Raw genomic sequence first — 21,983 nt, 5'->3', positions numbered from 1 at the left:
ACAAATTGTGCAGTGTCTCTTGGCCAAGCGTCACTCTGCCCCTCTCTTTCAGGTACCTGGAAGGAAACCACTTAACAGCAGTGCCCAGGGAGCTGTCCGCCCTCCCACACCTGACACTTATGTAAGGAGCCCGGCATTGGTTGGGACATGTAATTTTCTTGCCTGGGGGAGCTCAGGAAACTGACATGGAGGGTCAGGGAGGATGATCTGCAGGCTTCACCACATTCCTGCACTTTCTCCCCGGGTGGAGCAGAGAGAGGCAGCTGGGAGGAGTGAGCCAGCCTGATGGGCCAAGTCTTACCAGTGAGAGCTACACAAAGAAATACCCAGAGCCTGGCATCACTGACTCCATCCACATCAACTTCCTCCTTGGCATAGAGAGAGGTGGGACAGCCTCTGACTTTCTGGTGCCCCAGTTAAATCCCAAGCCTCCTCAGTCTCCAATTTCTTGCAAGCTGTGGCTGCACTGAGGTTTGCCAAAAGCTTAAAGGGGCGTTTTTTTCTTCCTCCTCTAGTTGCCCAGAAAATGTTCCAGGTAGATGGTTGAAATTGAGGTTCCTTTGGGTGGTTACTGCCACTGGCTGCAAGTCTGCCAAGATCCAGGAAAACTCCCGAATGAGGAAATGTGGGGCATGGATGAGGCCCAGGAAACCGGGTGGTCTGTAAGCTTTGTCCCTTGACTGCCTCACTGCCTTGCCAAAGTGGGACCCGTGAGAGTACAAAGTAATTCCTTGGGCGAGTGGCCATTGGAAGATCACCCTGGCTGATTAGGGGGTGGGGAGCTGGTCCACAGGGGGGATTTGAGAGTTCTTTCACAACGAAACACTGTTGCCCTTGGAAAAAATGGGGCTGCTGAAGAAAGGTGGAAGAAAGCCACCTGTCACCTCATTCAGCCTCGCTTCCTAAATATCCCCCAAACCAGCCTCTGGATGAGATCTCTCAGCTTCAGCCCTGTGGGCATTTAGAGCCAGATCATTCTTGGTTGTGGGGCTGTGGTGGGCATTGTGGGATATTTTGCAGCAACCTGGGGCCCCTACCCACTAGACACCAGCAGCACCCCTCCGCCAGTAGGAACAACCAAAAATGTCTCCAGACATTGCCACATGTCACTGGGGAATCAAAAGTGCCCCGAGCTGGGAACCCCTTCTCTAGAGCAATGGCTCTGAACCTCAGCTGATTAGTTTGTTGGGGTTTTTTTTTGTTTTTTTTTTTTTTAATACTGATGCTCAAAACCACCCTCAAGCAATTAAATCAGAATACCTGATTTACAAGCCAGAATATCTGGGCATGGAACACAGGCCTCAGAGGCTGTAAACATTCTGCAGGTGATTCTGATGTGCAGCTACTATTGGAAACCACTGCTTAGGATATTTATCCCTGAAGAGAAGCTGGAGGTTGTAATTGGCAGAAGACTATACCCCTACCAATCTCATTCCCCCTAAGAGAGAATCTGATAAGATGGAATGAATGAATGCCAGAAGAGAGGGAAGAACAGTGAAAGGAAGGATTGACCTGGGAGGAAATGGCACTGGCATAAGGAGAGATCTTATGTATTATGTTTTGCTGGAAGAATGAAATGGACAGATAAACTTGTGATTGAATGGTTGAATAGGTGGATGGATGGATGGATGGATGGATGGATGGATGACCAACAAATGCGTGAATGAGCAATTGAAGAAATCTTGAATGAAAAAAATGAACATTTGGATGAATGGGTGGGTAGGTGAGTAGATTGGTGAGTGGATGGATGGATGGATGGATGGATGGATAGATAGATAGATAGATAGATAGATAGATAGATAGATAGATAGAATGCACAAATGTGTGAAAGTTGCCACTAACAGTAAAGTGTTACTCTTCTATTTGTCCTAGTGACCTGAGCAACAACAGCATTGGTGTGCTGACCAATTACACCTTCAGTAACATGTCTCACCTGTCAACCCTGTGAGTACAATGGGGCACTGTGTTCAATATGGGCCTGGCAGTCAGTGGCCTGGGGCCATCCTTTCTCCCTGTCCCCTCAGGCGTACGTTCTCTCCTCTAGTGATCCTCTGGGCTATTGCTGCCCCCATGTAGAGCAGACCTTAACCAGCAGAAGGAAAGTAAAGTAGGTCAGAACTCTACTGTCTGGGCAGTTAGAGAGGAACTAACACCTAATTACTTCTGAAGAAGGCCCTCTTTAGCTTACCTTCTGTGATTTGTGAATTTTCTTTCCCAGTGGAGGGTCTCCCTACACAATTATATTTTGCTCAGATCCATTTATTTCCTATTAGCTCTGCACATTGTGAGCACTGACCATTTGACAACAGAGGGAGGTGATGGCAAAGCTGGTTAGGAAGCCAGCCTGCTGTGGAAGATGAGAGGAAGCTGGGAAAACGAAGCCAGAAGCCAGTGAATGTCCTAGAGTGGGGGAGGGTGTCCCCCTTCCCTTTATTGTTGGGAGGCTTTTTGTCAAAATATTAAAATTGGGAAGATAAAGAAATCATTTGCTTTGAGCGGTCCACAGTGTGGACAGTACACCCATATGTATGTGAGAATAGGAATGGCCGTGTGTCTTTGTCCACAGGATCCTGAGCTACAACCGGCTGCGGTGCATTCCCATCCACGCCTTCAACGGGCTGCGGTCTCTCCGAGTGCTGTGAGTACCCAGAGCCCTGAGTTCGGCTTCTGCTTCACCATGTAACAGCAGGCGATACTCAGCACAGTTCCCACACACACTTCCCCAACCCGGCACTCCTACTGTCTCAGTGGGGTGGGGCGGAGGGGGGAGGGCAGAGAGCCAGCTGCTACCACTTGTGGACCTGGATCAAATCACAAACCACTCTGAGTTTCTACTTCTTTCTGTGCCCAGTGAGATCACTAGCACCTCCCTAGTGAGGATTAGCATATGCAACTGTATTCTGCACCCTAGTAGAGCACAGTGTGTGGCTTATGGCCACTATCTTGATGATCATTCCACTGTTGGTCCCTCTGACTTTAGAGTGGCAGGGTAAACACTGTGAAACTCTGCAAGGAAACCAAACGCATCTATCAGAGGTCACAAACTAGAAGCCCAAAGACCTGGCTCAGCTCACAGACAGCTATTACTTAGCAATTGTAGAGTTAGTTGGCTCATAGAGTATCTTTTCAAACAAGCAGTTTGGGGGCACCTGGTGGCTCTGTGAGTTGAGCATCTGTCTCTTGATTTCAGGTCAGGTTGTGATCCCGGGGTTGTGGATCAAGCCCTGCATAGAGCCCTGCACTGGGTTCTGTGCTAAGCTTGAGGCCTGCTTGAGATTATCTCTCTATATCCCTGTGCCTCTCTCTGCCACTCCTGCTGTCTCTCTAAAATTAAAAAAGTTTTAATAAGTTGCCAACAGTCAAATATCAGGAGGCTTCTCATACAAAATCCTAATTTCTATTCTCTCTTAGAAAATGGAGAGACCTGCTCATTCCAGGGCTCCCATCTACATTCTTGCATGGCTGAGCAGCCCTGCCCCTTTAGACCAGACTATATAGTCTGCAGCCTCCACAACTGCCTCCCCATCACCTTATGACACCTGCCTCACCCTGTCCTACACAAGGTAGAGGACAGCCCACTGAGGCAGATGAGCCCCAGCAAAGGCACGATGACCATGAATTCTACCTCTTTTCAATCATGGCTCTGCCCCTCCCTAGCTGTGTGTCTTCAATAAAATCCAGATGGTAATTACCTCACAAGGTCTTATAATGATTAAATGAGATGCTGTATATAAAGCATTTAGCGTAGCTCTGGCCCACAGTAAGCACTTTATAAATATTTGTTTGTTATTACTGTTATTTGTTATTACCTTGCAAGAGCAGGAATGGCACCTCACTGCCACCCCCAACTCTTGGTCCTGTTGTCGCCTGATTTTTGTGCCTTCTCATCTTGAACATTTTGTCGGGAAAGGAGGATTCTCTGAATGATATTCCCATGAGAACAGAAATGCCACTTTTCGTGGCCATTGCCTCATATAACCCTTTGCAACAGTGCTGTAAGACTGAGGGGATTAGGCCCATTTTAAAGATGGGAAAACTGAGGCCCAGGTTGTAACTGGCCCAAAATCCAGCAGTCAGGAGCTTGCAGAATCCAGCCTCCTGACTCAGAGCCCTCGACCCTTCTCAGGACCCAGTAGCAACCAGCAAACAGCACCCAATGAGCCTGTCCATTTCAGAGCCTCCAGGCTGGTGTGATTTATCGAAGCCCACAAAACACTGGTGTCAGCGACAACTCCCGCCACATGTCATCTGCGCTGTTATTAAAAATCAATTCTCTGGAGGCAAAGAAGTGCCCGCGCTGACAGTGTGCAATCTGTTATTGTCACTTATTTATTATCCACCTTCTCTGGGGAGTTTGAGAATGGAAACATCAGCAGAACCATTTCCCTGTTTCCAGTTGAACACAACGGGAGATGGGCTTGTCTCATTGGCCAGGGCTGAGGCTGGACCTGCTCCCCCCTCCCACTTCCCACCATCCTCCCTTAGTCCCACCTTGTCTCCCATCCTGGTCTTTTGGTTCTGTGCCCAGGGGCTGGGCCTGGGACCCGTGTGTATATGTTTGTGGTTAGAGAGGATCTGGCGGGGCAGCTCAGCACGGAAAAGGGAGGATGGTGGAGAATGCTCGCCTGTCCATTTGTCTGGTCTCCCATGGTGTTGGCATGAACACCACCAGGTTTTCTGCTTCCTAGGCACCTAGTCCGCCGTGTTCCGGATCACTGTCATTAGTCCACCAGGAGCACACCTCAACATACCATGTGCTTGTGCTTGCTTCTTGAATTAAGAATTAGTAGGCTTTTAGCATCATCATTTTAGAATCATGGGCTCTTAGAGATAAAAAGGGGTCTTAGAGGCCCTCATTCCAACCACCTACTTCAGTGGGGAGCAACTATTTTCTGCATAAAGGCCAATTCAGGAAAAATAAAAATGTTTATGGAGTACGCTTCTTTTATGATATTTGTATCCTTTCTCCCAGTAATTGCACATCTAGGAATTTATGCCTAAGAATAATCCGATATGAGGGAAAGATTCTCTGTGCTAAAATATTGGTTGCTCTGTTATTTTTAACCTCCATTTTAAATATTACCTACAAGTGCCACAGTGGGGAAATGCTTAAGGAAATCATAATGCAGCCAGTCAGTGAAAGGCAATTATTAAAAGAGGTAAAGACGAAAACTAGGTAGCAGTGTGGGGAAGTGTTGACCACATGGCCTTATGTGGAAAAGTAAACCTAATTTTTTATGTTATAATTATAACTTGCATACATTTATAATTATGAAGTTCTAAAGGAACATAGGAAACTTTTAAAAAAATCATTGATAGCTAACTGCTAATGTGAAGTTACTTATGTAATAAAAGAAGGCAAAGTTAAAGATGACTGAATATAGTAGGATAGTCACAATTTAGAGGGTTAGGGGGGAAAGGTAGTTTTTTTTGAATCAGTATCTACAACTGTGTTTGAGCATTCGTGTATTGTTTTCTCAATTCTAAAGGGTTTCATTATTTTAGTGAAAATTTCAGAAATGACCAGAGGTCAGGGATGCAGGCAGTTTGGGATGGGGGAAGAGAATGAGTATCAGGTTTAGCCATAGACAAAGGCCAAAAAGTATTCTAGAAAGACCTGACATTTAATAGTGAGTGAGTGAGTGAGTGAGTGAGTGAGTGAGTGAGTGAGTGTATGTGTGTGTGTTGGTGAGTAGATATGTATGAATACATTTCTGAGACAGGAGGATTATCAGGGACCCCTGAGTACAAAACATTGGGTGAAAGTATGTGAGATTTCCCAGTTTGCTCTTAATCTAAAAAGAGCTAGAAGGGAACATTCTCAGGGACATTCTAGTTCTTCTTTTCAGGGATCTGTGTGTTCCCTGATCGTTGCCCCACACCGAGCCACATGCCTTGTGCGTGTGTGGTCCCAATTGTCACTCCCCAGCCCCAGCCACAGGAGGGCCACCTGGAATCAGTTAGCTGTGGGAGGGCTATTTCAGTGTGTGCTCAAGAGATGTGGGGTGGGATTATCATTCATCATCCTCAGTATTTTTAGCCCCTCATCCCTGAAGTAAGATTGTGCTTACTATTTATGTGTATGGGGCTGTTCATCTCTCCCTGCTCTACCGATCGCATGGATCCTCCCTACAGCATCCCTACAAAGGGCTCCATTGCCCTTTGCTTGATTATGTTTAGATACCATGAGCTTGCTCCCTTCCCAGATAATCCCACTCCATTTTTGACCAGCTGTTGAACATTAGACAATTCTGGTGAGCCAAAAGGTGATTCCTTAGGGACTTAAACCCTGGTCCCGGTTTGGCCCTTTGGTGCTACCAAAAAATAGAATTGTGAATTTTAGAAATGGGAAGTGAGTGTTAGAAATTATCCTATCCAACCTTACATTTATAAGGTAAGGAGACATACTCAAAAAGGTTTAGTGACTTGCCCACAATCATTCACTTATTTTCTAAATGCCAATTGTGGGTTCAATGCTAAACACTAGACAGGAAAATAATGAAACAAGTTCTTGTCCTCAGAGAGCTCACAGTCTAGAAGAGGAAACAGACAAGTATATAAGCTACTGCCACACATGGCCATACCTGTGGGAGAGCCATGGGACCCAGTGTGGGCCCTCAAAAAGGCTTTCTGAGACAAAGATGGCAATCACCACTGACATATATTAAACCTTGACCATGTACTACATACTGGGCTACATACTTTAGTTACATTATCATATCATATCCACTTTTCATATCAACCCTATGAAGAACGTACCACTATTAGCCCTATTCTCCAGGCGTGGAAACAGAGGCTCAGCAAGGATGAGTCACTTTGCCAAAGGGATGTAACCACTACAGAGTAAAGTTGGGATTTGAGCCCAAGACTGTTGGCTCTTAGAATCACTGCCCTGAGCTTGTACTCCCAAGGCTGAGTCTGCGCAGCCAGGGGGAGTTACCTGTGTGATGGGAGTGGAGAATATTCTAGGCAGGGAGAATATAAATTCCCTAGACAGAGTCCCTGAAGTCAGGAAGGGCATGTGCACAGGGACCACAAGGAGCTACAGGTGTGGCTGGATGTGGCTTCTGGGAATGGGAGCAGGAAGCTGTGCTGCAGACATGCCACAAGGTGGGAGCAGACGCAGGGCTGGACCCTGGTTTCCAGCTCCTAGCCCAGTGCTCTTTCCACCACATTCCATCCTTCCCACCAGAGATTATCTCTTTTCGTTGCCACCCATTTCAGACTTTTCTTGAGGATTAGAAGGATGTGGCCCAGAGACGCCTCTGATGAGAATTAAGGAATGTGATGGAAAGACACCTGAACAGGAAAGGTGACAGGCACGGGGTCACTCTGCCGAAACCCAGTGTTCCTCTTCTCCAGTCCTGGAGTCTGTCACAGGACATACACGCTGCATAGCTTCAGGCTTCCCCTCTGTGTGTGGGGAAGGCTTTGAGAGGACTAGCCCCAGAACACATCCCAGAACCTAGAGGGAGGAGTCATGGTGACCTTAGCCACGGCCGCAGCTCACGTGAAGGAGTGTGCATCATGTACAGGCCCTGCATGTAGCCCTGCGCCATCTGAACCACTTGCATTGTGTCTTTTAAGCTTCACAACTAGCTTATGAAGCGGTACGTTAGATCCCTTCCTGGGTGAAGGATAGGAAAATCAGCTCAAACCACATTAGGCATGAAGAGAATTTATCAAAGCATATTACTGAAAACTTCAGTAGTAGATATTACGTTCTAGGGCTGGGTGCAGGGACTTCCAGTGGTATCAGAAATGTGCCTCTTTCTGCTTCTCAAAACTGCCTCTGTCATAATAGTTCCAGAGAAAGTCCCAGAAATATCTCACTGGCCCACTTAGGTCATCTGCTCAGCCTCAAACCAATCTCAGTGACTGATTGGGCTGACCTGGGCCATGGTTCTGCCCCTGAGACCAAACCAGTTGGACTGAGGGGAGGGAGGGGTGAGTCCCCCTTGGAAAAGGGAGGAACTGTTACAGAAGACAGATTGGTGCCAATTAATCCACATTCCTAAAAAGATATCTACTGCAAGTGGATCCTGAGAACTCCCATTTTAGAGATGAGAAAACTAAGGTACAGAAAGATTGAGTCTGTTGAATCAGATAATCACACAGCCGGCAATGACTCACACCCAGGAGGTCTCATCCAGGGTCATTTAACCCTTAGGAGTGACCTAGCCCGCTGAAAAGAGACTTCACCCACCCCAGCCCACATCTGGGATGAGGATCTTCCCTGCCATCTATCATACACACTGGAACACCTGTGCAATATGCACATTCTGTGAGCACCTGGGGATCCAGAGACCCAAGATTCAGGCAACCCAGAATTAACATGAGATGGTTCTGCCTTCATGTTGCTCTAAATGATGCCCTCATCCACATCCCAACATTCCCAAGTTTGGTTTAACACCTATTAAGAGTCAGCAGGGAAAAGGAGTCCCAGGCGCTTGAAGATGGGTCATTCTGAGTTGGAAATTGCTTGCCATCACCAGCCCCATGAGCTGTAAGGGGAAAGGGGAGGAAAAGCAGCGGTGGGGGAGGGAGGAGGGAGTGCTTCCTGGGAGGGAACCTTTGTCCCACTTCCCTGGCATCCTTTAGGATGGTGGTTGGACACGCAAGAGTCTTTCTTTGGGGGCAAACCAGGAAAGAGAACCTGCAGTGTAGGCAGATTTCTTTTCGCGTTGTCCCAGTAAATTACAGCTCCAGTTACTCTGCAGTTTATGGAGATCTCAGCGGCTCAGCTCGTAATAAATGGGAGCGTGACTTACAGGAGTCACAGCGCCAAAGCTGCCTTTGGGTCATTTGGTGTTTTTAAATTAGGGCTTCGTGCCTCTCCAGGGGCCCAGGCCTCATTCAGAAATGATTAACAACAGGGCCGGGTGCATTTGCCAAACAGCAAGCAGCCATGAAGTCATCCAAGCTAATAGCAGGCAGGAGCCGGTGTGATTCATAAATAACCACATGCATTCGAGACTAAATGATACTGATAAGTGTTAGGAAGTACTTCTAGCTCCTTCTTACACAGGCCGGTGAGAAGCTACCTCCAACACTCTCTAGAGGACTGGTTACCTTCTTCCTGCTGTCCTGGGGAGCGAGAAGGGCAAGGAGCTTGAGGTGATGAGGATGACAGCCTGGGACAGCTAAATGTGGTCCGGAGGACCAAGAGCATTAGCATCACCTGGGAGCTGGTCAGAAATGCAGCGTCTCAGGCCCCACCCCAGACCCACTGAACCAGGGCCCCTGAGAATGGGTGTCAGGAATCCACCCATGTGTTGGCTCCAGCACTCAGTCTGTGTTACATGTAATTAAGCTCCTGTCTGTATTTCAGCTCAAAACCCAGGGCAGGCTAACATCAGCCAAAAGGAAAACAAAAGGACAGATTCATTAGTTATTATCCTGTTTACACTTCCCCAGTCAACTCTAATCACCCCTTTGTTTTACTAGGGTTCCTTCACAGCACAGGGGACAGTGAGCAGTAGTCACTAAAGAAGGCTTTGAGTGTCTATGAATTTCACCTACCTTGCATTTCACAGCTCAGACCCAAAGTGAGTCATCAGTGTGGGGATATTTTTGTATGCAGTTGAGGCTTAATCCTTGAAAGGAGGGTATAATCCATGAATTGTGGATTTACTAGCATTGTTACTTGAGCACCGGAGCAGTGTTCATTTGGTATTTTTCTTGTGGACCTATTCTCCAGGCATTTATTGGAAGGACAGTATATGCCACCACTTTGCAAGTGAGAATAGCTCCCGGCCCCTGTACCACAGGGTGGAGAGAGGTATAATTAATACCAAGTAGGTTGCCTGGTCCCTTGGACACGCAGTCAGAAAATGCCCTCAGATGCACACAGTGCCAGATACATACGTGTGTGGCCCAAACCCTTCCCCATAAAGATGAGAGTCCAGCCCCAGGCAGTCTCCCCAGGACCTGAGTGCTCTCCCCATCTATCACCTAAGCTGGGATTGATAACATTTCTCAATCTTCCCAGAATCTCTCTAGGTGAATATGAAGGGAACTAATTTATTGATCTGGCTGGGCCAGACATTCTTTGAGACCCTTTCACAAATATTGATAATGGTTGGTCATTCAGCGCGTAGAAAATGCCAGACTTTATATGGATTAATGCACCCACAACCACCTTCCATGACAAATCTTTTTACTTTTATTCCCGTTTTACAATAGGAAACTGAGGCACAGACAGGTAAATAACTTTGGCCACAGTCACACAGCTTGTAAGTGGCAGAGTCAGGATTTGAACGCAAGCAGCCTGGTTCTAAAACATACAGTCTCAGCCAGTTCTTCACATTCTCTCTCAGATGCCTCCGTTGGGTATCTCTCCATGCTTCAGGTGCAAAAACGGAGGCTCGGAAGAGTAAAGTTAACTTACCTAATGTTCCACAGTTAACAGGGGCTGGTTTCTGATTCCATCCCAGGCCTGTCAGATTCAAAAACCCATCCTCTTCTTTCCCACACCCTCTACCCCCAACATCCCCACTGCTGAGCTGGGCATGGAAACATTCACACACCTGCCGAGAAGGAGGACACACCCCCCACTGTGAGCTTTGGGGCTCTGAGCACAGCTGAAAGGCATCTGGGCCAGCCTGGGACCCCAAGAATGTACTGAATTCAGAACTGTTACTGGGGGGTTATCCTATGACCTGTGTTTCTGCTTCAGAACCCTCCATGGCAACGACATTTCCAGCGTTCCCGAAGGCTCCTTCAGTGACCTGACATCTCTTTCCCATCTGTAAGTAGCCATATTTCTGCCTTGTGTGGATCCATTCAAAGTGCAGTATCATTAGAGTGCCAGAGATGATGCTGTGACTGCTAACATTTCAGTATTCATTCTTTCCGTATGCATAGGGTATGTTCCATGAAAATGTGCCCACGTTGTGCACGTTGTGTGTTCTCTACTTCAGATGCCTTCAAAGGCATCATCAATTATGTAAACAATGTAAATGTTTAATAAGAAGAACTAACATAAAACTCTTACTGTGTGATAAACACTTTAGATGAATTATCTCATTTACTTCTTATAGCAATAAAGCATTTTTATCCCCTTCTTACACAGTGAAGCTTAAATGGAGAAGAACCAAAGAATTGGTCCAAGGGTCACACAGCTAGTAAGCAGCAGAGCCCTGGTTCCAACCCAGGTCTGCCTTGGCTCCAAAGCACATATTCTCTGCCACTCTGCATCAGGGATTCTGTCCCCATTGCACACAGGGGAAACCGAGGTCTGTAAAAATTAGGTGTTACAAAACTTTGCCAGGAACATTTCTGAGTCTATATGTATACAGCTCCATGTATATTTGATTGTTTTCAGATTGCATGCATATATTGTGATACTGATACATTATGCATACACCTTATAAAACATCCAAAAAATAGAAATTCTAAATGATACGATTTTTAAAATAAGCAAAAATCCTTGTATTTTCTCTCTGGACACCACTGTTGAGAGGTCTGCATCAGCCCATGCCGTCCCCCAGCTGTGCTTTTTTAAAGCTAAGTGGTGTAGCTGGAGGAAAAACTTGCTTCTACCCCCTTAGTTTCTGTGGCTGGTCTAAGAATTAGACTGACATAAGACAGAGCAACCGGAGAAAAGGATATAAATATATTTAATGTTTTTATGTGTATGTGGGAGTGTTCAAATGGAAAATGAAGACCCAAAGAAGCCATTGGACCCTAAAACTTATATACTTTTTTATACAAGGAATGATAAATTGTAGGGATGTAACAAGACAAAGGGCCTTGGGCTAGGGCAGCAATTGTGCGGCAGTGACTAGGAAATATATGGAGAGGGACCACTGGAAGGTCAAGGTTATTTGAGCAGGTTGGTTTGGCCTGGTCCATTTTAGTATTCATTCCCAGTCTCTAGTGATAAGAATATTTTTCCCTTCTTGGTGTAGGGAGGGCATCTTTCTCACAGGAAACTTTCTGACTTGCTTTTAGGTAGAGACAGGGAGGTCAGAGAGCCCCTTCTGCACCTGCCATTTTTCAAGTACCTTTAGCTTGAAATAATCAATATGCCAAAGCAGCATATTTAGGGGTGGAGTGCTCTGAACCCTTTCTGTGGCCTGAAGCTTCTCCCTAGGTTGCTGTGTATCAAAGCCTTCTCTGAAGAGTGCATCCTTCAGTGGACCCTTCAGTAGGGCAAGGGAGCCAGATAATCAGATGGCCAAAGGTCCAGAAGCATCTGAGAGGGGCTAGGATTGGATTGAGTTGAGGATTGAATTTTACCGGAGTACATGAGAGCAAAACCTCAGAAGTGGGAGGGGGTTAAGCAGGGTGGAAACATGTGGAGGGACTGGAAATACAGTCTGGAGTCACTGACTTTGCCCCAATGGAAACTCCTTCTCTGCTGGTCCTCATGTCAGATACCCCCAATCTAGTCAGAGTCTGAAAATTCTGTTTCTCCAGAGGGCCAAGAGTATGGAGCCTATGGGCCAAGCTGGGCAAGGGGGGCCCTGACTTCCTGCTCTGCCTCCTAGGGCGCTGGGAACCAATCCACTCCACTGTGACTGCAGTCTGCGCTGGCTGTCAGAGTGGGTGAAGGCGGGGTACAAGGAGCCTGGCATCGCCCGCTGCAGTAGCCCTGAGTCCATGGCTGACAGACTCCTGCTCACCACCCCCACCCACCGATTCCAGTGCAAAGGTACATGCTGACTCTCCCCCACCTCTCGAGGGGTCTGCTCTGTCTCCAACAGCCCACCAGAGCTGGGTGTCTTAACAGACGTGACTTCTAAACCACTGCCCTGTCTCTTCCATGAGCTGCACAGAGAGACTCAGATGCTGTTATCTCCTCCAAGTTTCTCTGCTGGCGTCCCTACATGCTCCTCTCTGACTTCATTCTCTATATCATTTTGCACAGAGAAAAATCTTTAACTTGCATTTTTTTCACCCAACATTCTTAAAGCCTAAGCCTTTTCCCATTTTTACTACAGCAAGCTTTAGGTACATGAGATTTTAACTGACGACAACAAACTGCTACTGGGTTTTTATGTGCTGGACATCATTTTAAGCACTTTTTTTTGTGTTATTTCATTTAATTCTCACTTTCCAAGTATTTATTCAGTTCCCCAACCCTCTCTGGGTTAGACTTCAGTATCACCCTTATTCTTAAGAATGAGAAAGCTGAGGCTTACTGAGGTTAAGGGACTTCTCAAGTCCACAGTTAGGATGATTCCAGGTCTTTCTGATTCCCCTGTACCTACTTGTGGCCACCAGGCTTTAATAATTCCACCATAACGTCTTTAGCCAGTTCCTGGCCCTGAACCTTTAGTCTTCACTGGGTATTTCCAGTTGTTTTCTTACCACTGATGCATAAAGGTCTTTCTCTATTGAAAATTATTCCTTAGATAAGATTCAGAGAACAGAAACTACTGAGCCAAAGTATGTGATCATTTTTAAGGTCTTTACACATATCGCCCTGCCATTTGGTGTCTAAAAGAGGGTTATAAACCACTTTATGTTCCCAGTAAGCACCATTTGAGTGCATTTTTCACCAGACTCTTACATTATTTTATCTCATTTCATCTCATTGCTAATTAGATAGGTTTAAAAAAGTATGTCTCCTATTTTGTGTCTTTGCTTATTGGGGAAACTGCATTTTTTTCAAAAATTTACTTTCCATTTATGTCATACATTTGCCTGGTAGTGTCCTTTGCCCATCTCTTAGAGCCTTGAGTTTATTTTGATTTATATATATACTTTTATTACCCTATAAACTTCCTGTGTCTCACATTTCTGCTTAAAGCAGGAAAACATTCTTTTGGCTTTAAGATAATTTTTCATTTTCTCCTCCTGCTTCCAAGTCATCTCACTTGATTGATGCTAAAGAGGCCCAGATCAGTCTAAAACAATGTTTCTCAATCCTAGCTGCACATTTTGGAATCACCTGCAGAGCTTTTTACTGGTTCCCTGGCCCAACACTCCAAGTTTTGATTAAATCAGTGTGGGGTACAGCCTGGCCGTGTTGAAGATATTTAAAAGCACCTTCGCTGTTTCCTCTGTAAGGTGACCAATTCATCCCGGTTTGGCTGGGGCCTTCCTGGTTTTATCACTGAAAGTCCTGTGTCCTGGGAATCCCTTCAGCCCCTGGCAAACAGGACAGATAGTATCCCTGTTCTAATGGAAGCCAGGGTTAAGCCAGCTTGTACAGATTCTTAGGCCATCCTTTCTGTTCACCCGACCCACAAACGGTCAGACTTGCCCTGAGGTCATTCTCAACCCAATCTCCAAAGCTCTGTTCAAGGACCATGACCTCCACCCCTCCAGCCTTTGTAGCTGAAGAGAACAGAACATTGTCAAAACTGTCATAGATGCACAGTGTGCCTGAGCACAGTTTACCATCTGTCAACAATATCATTGCTGTGTCTTTTGGGGCCACTTCTTACTTCCTCCTGCCAGTCAAGGGTTCCACAAGAGGGACTTCCTATGTGTGTCTTTGGCCCAGGCACCCTGCCTTCCTTAGCCTAGCATAGACTATTCCATGGGGAGGGGTGTTTAGGGGCAGAGGAGTGGGAGGTCCAAATGGAGCCTGGGACCAGAGCTCCCCGAACATGAAAAGATACACAAGGGGTTTCTAATTATGGTGTATTGTTTATAGATTAGCTCCAAAATCGGATCAGGCTAATTACAGTAATTTATTTGACTGCAGAAGTGCTTCTGAATGATGTCCCACTGTGATTTTTTCCTCACTGGACAATGGCTGCATTAATGGGACTCAGCTAGACTGGATGGTGCTGGCTGGGGAGCCACCCTCTGTGTGTAGAGATGGAGAGGGGCCGTCAGCTGGCTGAGGAAGGGGCCAGAGAGGAGGGAAAGGGAGGGAGGGGTGACAGTGACCTGCTACCAACATCCTGGTTTTGCTGTCCAGGGCCAGTGGACATCAACATTGTGGCCAAGTGCAATGCCTGCCTCTCAGACCCGTGCAAGAACAATGGGACGTGCAGCCAGGATCCTGTGGAGCTCTACCACTGCACCTGCCCCTATGGCTACAAGGTAAGATAGGAAGCCCCGCCCCCACCATTCACGGCCCAAGGAGGGCACTGTGCCCTGCTGACCCTCCCTTCTCCAAGGGCAGCCTGGAGAACTGCATTTCACAGGTCACTCCAGAGTGGCACTCGGCACTTGCCAGTAGCACTGCTATTCTACTGGTGGGGGCTGCCCAGTTGTGTCACACTCATGCAAAACACAGAGAACCCCATCTTGGCAGTGACACTCTAAGGAGGAAATGTAATATTTATATTTTCCTTGTTAAACATGAGGAAATAAGTCTCAGAGAGTGAAAATGCTTCCAAGTAGAGGCATCCCTTGAACTTACTATCCTGGCTTCCTTTCAAGGGGATTTCCAGACTCTCCCCATCCCCTCCCTAACTCTGCCTCAGGAGGGCCAGTGCTGAAAGTGGGCTCCAGTTTGAGAAGATACAGGGATGAGGGATTGAAAGGCCTGGGAGCTGCCAAGCTAATGCACTGTTGACAGGCTCAGGTCAGCCAGGAAGGGGATGGAGACCCTCGTTCTCCTGGGTGTCCTCCCCAGAAATCCAGGCTAATTCCAAAGCAACTTTTCTTCCTTTCTTCTCACCCAACACTATCTATCCTAAGTCCCTACTAACATCTATAGAGTATGGACTACATGGCCAACATTCTGCTTGACATCCTATTCACCTTTTCTTTTTAAACACCCCTTATGAGGAAGGCTCATTACTTCCCATTTATAGATGTGGAAACTGGGCCTCAGATTGTTGAAAAGGCTTGACTCAGTGTCTCAAAGCTCATAAGCACTAGGGTTGGGATAAGACCAAGAGCTATATGATTCCAAAGTCCCCACCTTTACTCCTGGATAGCCAAGCCCTCCGCCGTGGCTCGCTGGGGTCAACAAAACAGTGGTTCACTCCTCTTCCCCAGGACCTTCCCAGCTTCCAGCCTCGCCAAGGCACCCATCCGCATACAGTGGGCAAGCCAAGCATTCCAACACCACCCCAAAGCCCATCTACTGCACATGCCTAGTACAGGCAGAGTGGGAGGGAGCTGGCATCACTGGTCTCCTGTCCCCAAGGGGACTTGCATGTGTAGTGACAAGCTTGAGGGGCAGAATCACTCTGGGGAACAGGGCTCCCTGGTGGTTTTTCAGCTGTAGCTGTGCCTCCAGCAGATAGTGTCAGAGTGCCACCTATGGGCCTGCCACAGGAGAGCCCAAGGATTCCCTTTGCAGCCAGCCAGCCAGACGGCCTTGCCCCAGGCAGCCACCCCAGATCCATTCATCCTACATGTGCACACGCACAGACATTGCAGGGGAAGTGTAGAAGTGAAGATACCATACTCAGGAGGCCTAGCTCCTCAAACCCACTTGTATTAATTCAGTGGAGAAAACTCAGGCTGTGGAATTATACAGAGGGCACATGTGAACTCCAGCTTTGCTGTTTACTAGCTATGTGGTGATGGCCAGTGGCTTTGCCTCAGCCTTCCCGTGGACAAACCAGGGCCTATCTCTCGGGGGTGCTGTGAGAATCAAATGTGCAATAACATATGCAAGGCACCTAGGACAGCTGTTCAGTATGCACTCTGTACACTGGCACATTTCTACGTCTCTCTTTACCCTTGCATGCTGGTCCTGATACCAGGATGTCGATGGGCCGCCATTAACAGGCAGTATGCTGCTGGTCTCACTAGGGATTCTCAGTCCATGACACTGTGAATTGCCAGAGATCATCAGTTGCTCTCCTGGAACGGTGATATGTGCATTTATAACATCCCCAATACCATACCTATGCGTCGACTGTGGATCAGGCACTCAGCTGGACATTGGCATTTATTCCCTTCTCTGAGTTGTATAATCAACCTTTGAGGTGGGCGGGATCATCCCTATTTGAAAGATAAGGCCACTCGTTCAGACTTTGCTCGTAAGATTCTGAAGGTCTAGCAGAAGAATCTGAACTGAGATTTTGACCTTTACGAAGCTGTCGGGCTCATGCAGGCCTGGAGTACCTTAAGGAGGAGGATGATAATGGTGGTGATGTATGTGATGGTGATGATGGTGATGATGGTGAAGGAATATGAGCAGCCAGCATTTACTGAGTGCCTATTACATACTGACAGTATACTAAACAAGGTACAAGCATTATCCTGCATTCTCCTCATCAAAGCCTAAGGAGACAGGTCCTAAAATGACTTTAATTTTCCAGTTTAGGAAACTGAGATAGTAGGTGAGGGAGTTGGGATTCAGAGCTCAGAACCAATGGATTCCAGAACCCATGTTTTTGACCATTGTATTCACAGTCCATTGAGAAGCACCATGAATGCAGGGTCCCTAGCCATTTGGGACCTAAGTCTCCAGAAAAGAGAAAGTAGTTTATGCTGGTGGAAAGAACACCAAGCAGAATGGAAAGAACACTGTGGAGCTTGTCCCTACCTGACTGTATGGCCTGGGACAGCTTCTCCTCTCCTCCCCGTATCAGGTTCAATCTCAAAATGCAGCAGGTAGAAACGAAGAGGTCCTTAAACCTTTAACCCTGGGTTGCATCATACCCCCTGCTCTGCATTTATTCCCTGGCTTTCCCCTCTTCCTGGATTGGAGCCCACCCAGGCAGAGTGACTGAGGTAGTAAGTTCTGGGTGAGTTGCTAAGTTGACAATAATCACCAGACACCCACAAAACCAAGTTCAAAGTTCTGGCATTTCTCCATTTATTTCCAGATACTGCAGCGTTTGCATTGACTAGCTGAGTGACCTTGGGAAGCCACAATATTATCCAAAACAGCATGACCCCCACTGTTCAGTGTTTGGTGGCAGCTACTGGTCATCTATAATGGCAGGCTTTTGTGAAGCAATTTGAGCACATTACCTCATTTAGCACCCTCAGTCACCTTCTGAAATAAGGTCTGTTAACCTCTTTGGGCAGATAAAGAAACTGAGGTTCAAAAAGATCAGATAACTTACCCGAGCTCCCACACCTAGGGAAGCACACAAACTAAACCCAGAGCCCTCCTCTCTCACAGGAAAGTCCCCACACTCAGTGCTCCACTAGGGACCAGGTCCCTCAGAGCCTCACTCCCCACCTGGAGATGTGAAGCATCACACTCACCTGCAGAGCTCCTAGAAGGATTCCGAGTGTCATGTTTGTGCTTCGCCCGCCTTGGTGCCAGGATTCAGTAGGCACTTCACAGAGAGACCTGTTTTACAGCTGTTTTGCGTTGGGGGAAATAAGATGTACGTTTGGGCTCGTTCTTTTTCAGCCATTTAGCTTCACGTGTGCATGCTCAGCGTCTACACGCAGTGCTTCTCACGCTGTACTGTGCGCGAGAACTACCTGGAGGTCTTAGTAAATGCAGCTTCTGATCCATTAGATCTGAGGTCAGGCCCAAGTTTGTACCTTTCTAACAAGCTCTCAGGGAACACTGGAGCTACTAGCCTGAGGACCACACTCTGAGTAGCAAGGTCCTGGAGCAGCCCTCCTGGCTGTCTCAGAAAGAGGTTTCCAATAGAGACAGCTACTCTTCGGCTCCTTTAAAAGAAGCCAGAAGCCCCAGCCATGTCCCTGTCTCCCACCTTCCCTCCCTCTCTATTTCTCTCTCTTTCTCTATTTCTCTCTCTCCCATACACACACACACAGCAGTGGGGACCAAGGAACATCATAAATCTAGTAGATTTTAGCAAAATGAGGCTGAAGAGAGTTGAATTGAGCTAATTAGCCAGGTTTGAGAATGGTGATTATTTCTCAAGGACATGTAAGTGACAGAAATCCTTACCTCCAGGCCCATTTAGCACATCATCAAGAGCTACGGTCTGCCTCCTGGTTTCTGAGCTCAGTATAAGTGACCCGAGTAGACATCACCAACCCCACCCCCAGGGGAAGATCCCAGCTGCAGTCCCTGATACTCAAGAGTTCCCCCAGAGCAAAGAGGCTGGCCCAGGCAGGGGCCAGGGAGGCCCTGCCTTGACTTGATCAAGTTCTCTTGTCCTGATCTTCGTGGCTCATCCATCTAACACACACAAAAACTCCTGAACAATTCGGTACCAACCAAATGCCTGAAAAAAAGTCTTTTGAGCTCCCACATTCAGCCCTGCCTCAGACCCCTGTAGTAATCCTCCTCATCATCATCCAAATAGCTCTTATTTAGGTTGCTACCATACATGCCTTGTGCTTTATATATGTGTGATTTCTAATATTCATTCCATAGGGTAGGTATTATTCCCATTTTACAGATGATAAAAACAAGGCTCAGAGAGAACTGGTAGTTTCCCCAAGGCACACAGCAGCCAGACTGGAGTGTGTGCTCCAATGTGCTACCCCTGGAGCCCATGTTTTGAGAGGGCAGCATCAGTGACCCAGCAGAGGGGTTCCCAGTGCTGACTCTGGACTGGATGCCTGGGTTCAGCTGCTGCCTATTCCACTTAACTGCTGTGCAATCTTGGACATATTAGCTCACTTTCCAAGTCTGCCTTCCCAATCTGAAAAGGGCAGTAATAACAATCCTACCGATCGCATAGGGTTGTTGTGAACATTATATGTGATTGTGAATATAAAACACTTAGCGAGAGGCCTGGAATGGAAAATGTTCTCAATAAATTGAGAATGAGTATTGCAGTTTCTGTTGCACGCAATGACTTTGTGTAAGGGATCCTGTGTTGTTCTGGTTTAGGATAAGCCCAGATCCCACATCAAACTGCATTCTCCTACTCCCCCTCAAGAAAACTCTGACTGGCCGTTAGCTGTGAGGGGGCATGAAGGGAGTCAAGACAGATGTGGCCATGCCTCTGGCTGCTGGATACTGCAAGGGCTTCAGGGTTGGAGACAGTAGGGAGAGTCGTAGGCCCAGTTGGCAGCGACCTTCGAGCCAGGGAGCCCAGCCCCACTCCGTCACAGGCACTGGCAGCAGCAGAGGCGGGAAGAGGATTTTCTCAAGCAGATGGCGAGCAGGTGGTATGGCAGTGGGAGGGCTACCGTGATCACCCCCGCCTGGCATGGTGCCCACACCAAGTCCACAGCCCAGAAACAAATACAACAGATGCCTCCCCAGACCCCGCAGGTCCTCTAAGGGACTGCTTGCCAAGACTTGGGTGTAGCGCTGGTGTGTCGGTCCCAGGGGAGGGGGTAGTTAGAGCCAGAGGGCCAGCGGGCTGCTCCCCGGTCTTAATGTCCACAGCCTCTGCCTGGCCTCCCTCCCCAGTGCCTTCATCTTCACTGTCCTTCTGCCTGGCATGCTCCTCCCCACCTACTGCAGTCAGCTCCTCAGCTGAAATGTCCCCTCCAGAGGGGCCTGCTCCAGAGGAATGCCACCCCACACAAAATTGTCTGGCCCAGAGGTCCTCAATCTGGCCTAACATTAGAATTGCCTGCAGAACTCTAAATACCAACACCTGGGCCCACTTCCAGACCAATTAAAGGTAGATCTCTGTGGAATTGTCACCCTATAGGGGCAAGGTCCTCTGGCCACACCTCAGCCCCAGCCCTCCCTACTCAAGTTGTGGATTATATTGAGGCCTCAGTGCAGCTAAGAGTACCGTGTCCTCTGCTAGGTAGCTCTGTGAGGTAGGCTGAGAGTTAAAAGGCTTAGATGAGGTCATGGCCAGCCAACCAGGAAGAGATGAAGCTGGAATATGAAACCAGGTTTCCCTGTACCCAAAGCCCATGCTCTTGCCCTACAGTTCAGGATAAATAAAAGGATGTGAATTCCAGGAAGTAGGGAAGCTGGGGCCTGAACTCCTGAGTTCTCAACCTTCTCTCAGTGTGGAACGGCCAAAAGCAAGGGCCCCCTTTGGCGTCCTCCAAGCCACACAGCAGAGGCCACAGAGAGGCCTTCTGCCCGGCCTCATCCCAGAGGACGCTGGGAACTCCAGGGGGCCTCCTGGTCAAGTCAGCCACTGAAAGCCTCCCTAACCAGGTGCTTCTCCCTTTCCTGCTCCTCAGGGCAAAGACTGCGCTATGCCCATCAACACCTGCATCCAGAACCCCTGTCAGCATGGAGGCACCTGCCACCTGAGCGAAAGCCACAAGGATGGGTTCAGGTAACAGCTCACCCTTGGGCCTTCCCTCCCTCAGGGGGCTTTATTTATTTTTTTTTTCAACGTTTATTTATTTTTGGGACAGAGAGAGACAGAGCATGAACGGGGAAGGGACAGAGAGAGAGGGAGACACAGAATCGGAAACAGGCTCCAGGCTCTGAGCCATCAGCCCAGAGCCTGACGCGGGGCTCGAACTCACGGACCGTGAGATCGTGACCTGGCTGAAGTCGGACGCTTAACCGACTGCGCCACCCAGGCGCCCCAGCTCAGGGGGCTTTATAGGCAGACCACTGGGGCAGGCTGATGCACAGCTGTTCACTGAGGGCCTACTGTGTGCCCACACTGTACCAAGTCTGTTATGCATATCATCTCAAGGCTCTTCCCACCCTGTAAGGGAGCTACTGTGATCCCTACTATACAAATGAGAAGATTGAGGCACCAACAGGAGCTATCCTTTGCCCACAGTGACACAGTTAGTGAGCGTTCCTATGGGGAATTCAGAGTCTGTCTCCAGAGCCAGGAGGATACCAAGGGAGGCTAAAGCTGCTGGCACAAGTCAGAGAAGGATGGCATGATGGCCCAAGCCCCCCCCCCCCCCGGCAGCATGGCAATTCCACCTCTGTTTCCTGTGTGCTAAAAACAATGATCATAGGTGATATTGACTACATGTTCATCATGTGCCAGGCACGAACTAGCCGTGCAACCTCTAATTTAAATGCTCACAATGAGCTTACCCACTGCGAGCTGGTACTATCCCCACTTAACAGATGAGGAAACTGAGGCACAGAGATTTACTTGCTCTAGGTCACATATCCTGACACATTCCTGGATCTTCCAACCCCACTGCTTTCCTCCCAGGAATTCAGAGCTCAGGAAAAAAAAGGGATAGAAGCCACTTAAGTTTTCCCCATCCCTGTCAATTAGGTGGACTTTCGAGGCCTCTGCCAAACCTCAGGCTCCCTTCCTGCTTCCCAC

The 21,983-nt window shown here is 47.9% G+C and overlaps 1 protein-coding gene across 2 annotated transcripts in view; it reads left to right on the top strand.

Annotated features, from left to right (window-relative positions):
- Positions 1–21,983, top strand: part of SLIT3 (slit guidance ligand 3) — a 599,210-nt gene that overhangs the window by 544,670 nt on the left and 32,557 nt on the right. For both annotated transcript variants that reach the window (XM_058722970.1, XM_058722980.1), the window contains exons 21-27: positions 53–121; positions 1,873–1,944; positions 2,567–2,638; positions 10,679–10,750; positions 12,495–12,658; positions 14,882–15,006; positions 20,914–21,011. In XM_058722970.1, the coding sequence (XP_058578953.1) occupies positions 53–121; positions 1,873–1,944; positions 2,567–2,638; positions 10,679–10,750; positions 12,495–12,658; positions 14,882–15,006; positions 20,914–21,011 (672 nt within the window). The remainder of the gene's footprint in view (positions 1–52; positions 122–1,872; positions 1,945–2,566; positions 2,639–10,678; positions 10,751–12,494; positions 12,659–14,881; positions 15,007–20,913; positions 21,012–21,983) is intronic.

Source organism: Neofelis nebulosa, chromosome 1 (assembly GCF_028018385.1).
Source record: "Neofelis nebulosa isolate mNeoNeb1 chromosome 1, mNeoNeb1.pri, whole genome shotgun sequence".
NCBI classification, from domain to species: Eukaryota; Metazoa; Chordata; class Mammalia; order Carnivora; family Felidae; genus Neofelis; species Neofelis nebulosa.
Note: the sequence above shows the minus strand (reverse complement) of the source record. Positions and strands in the feature narration are given on the sequence as shown.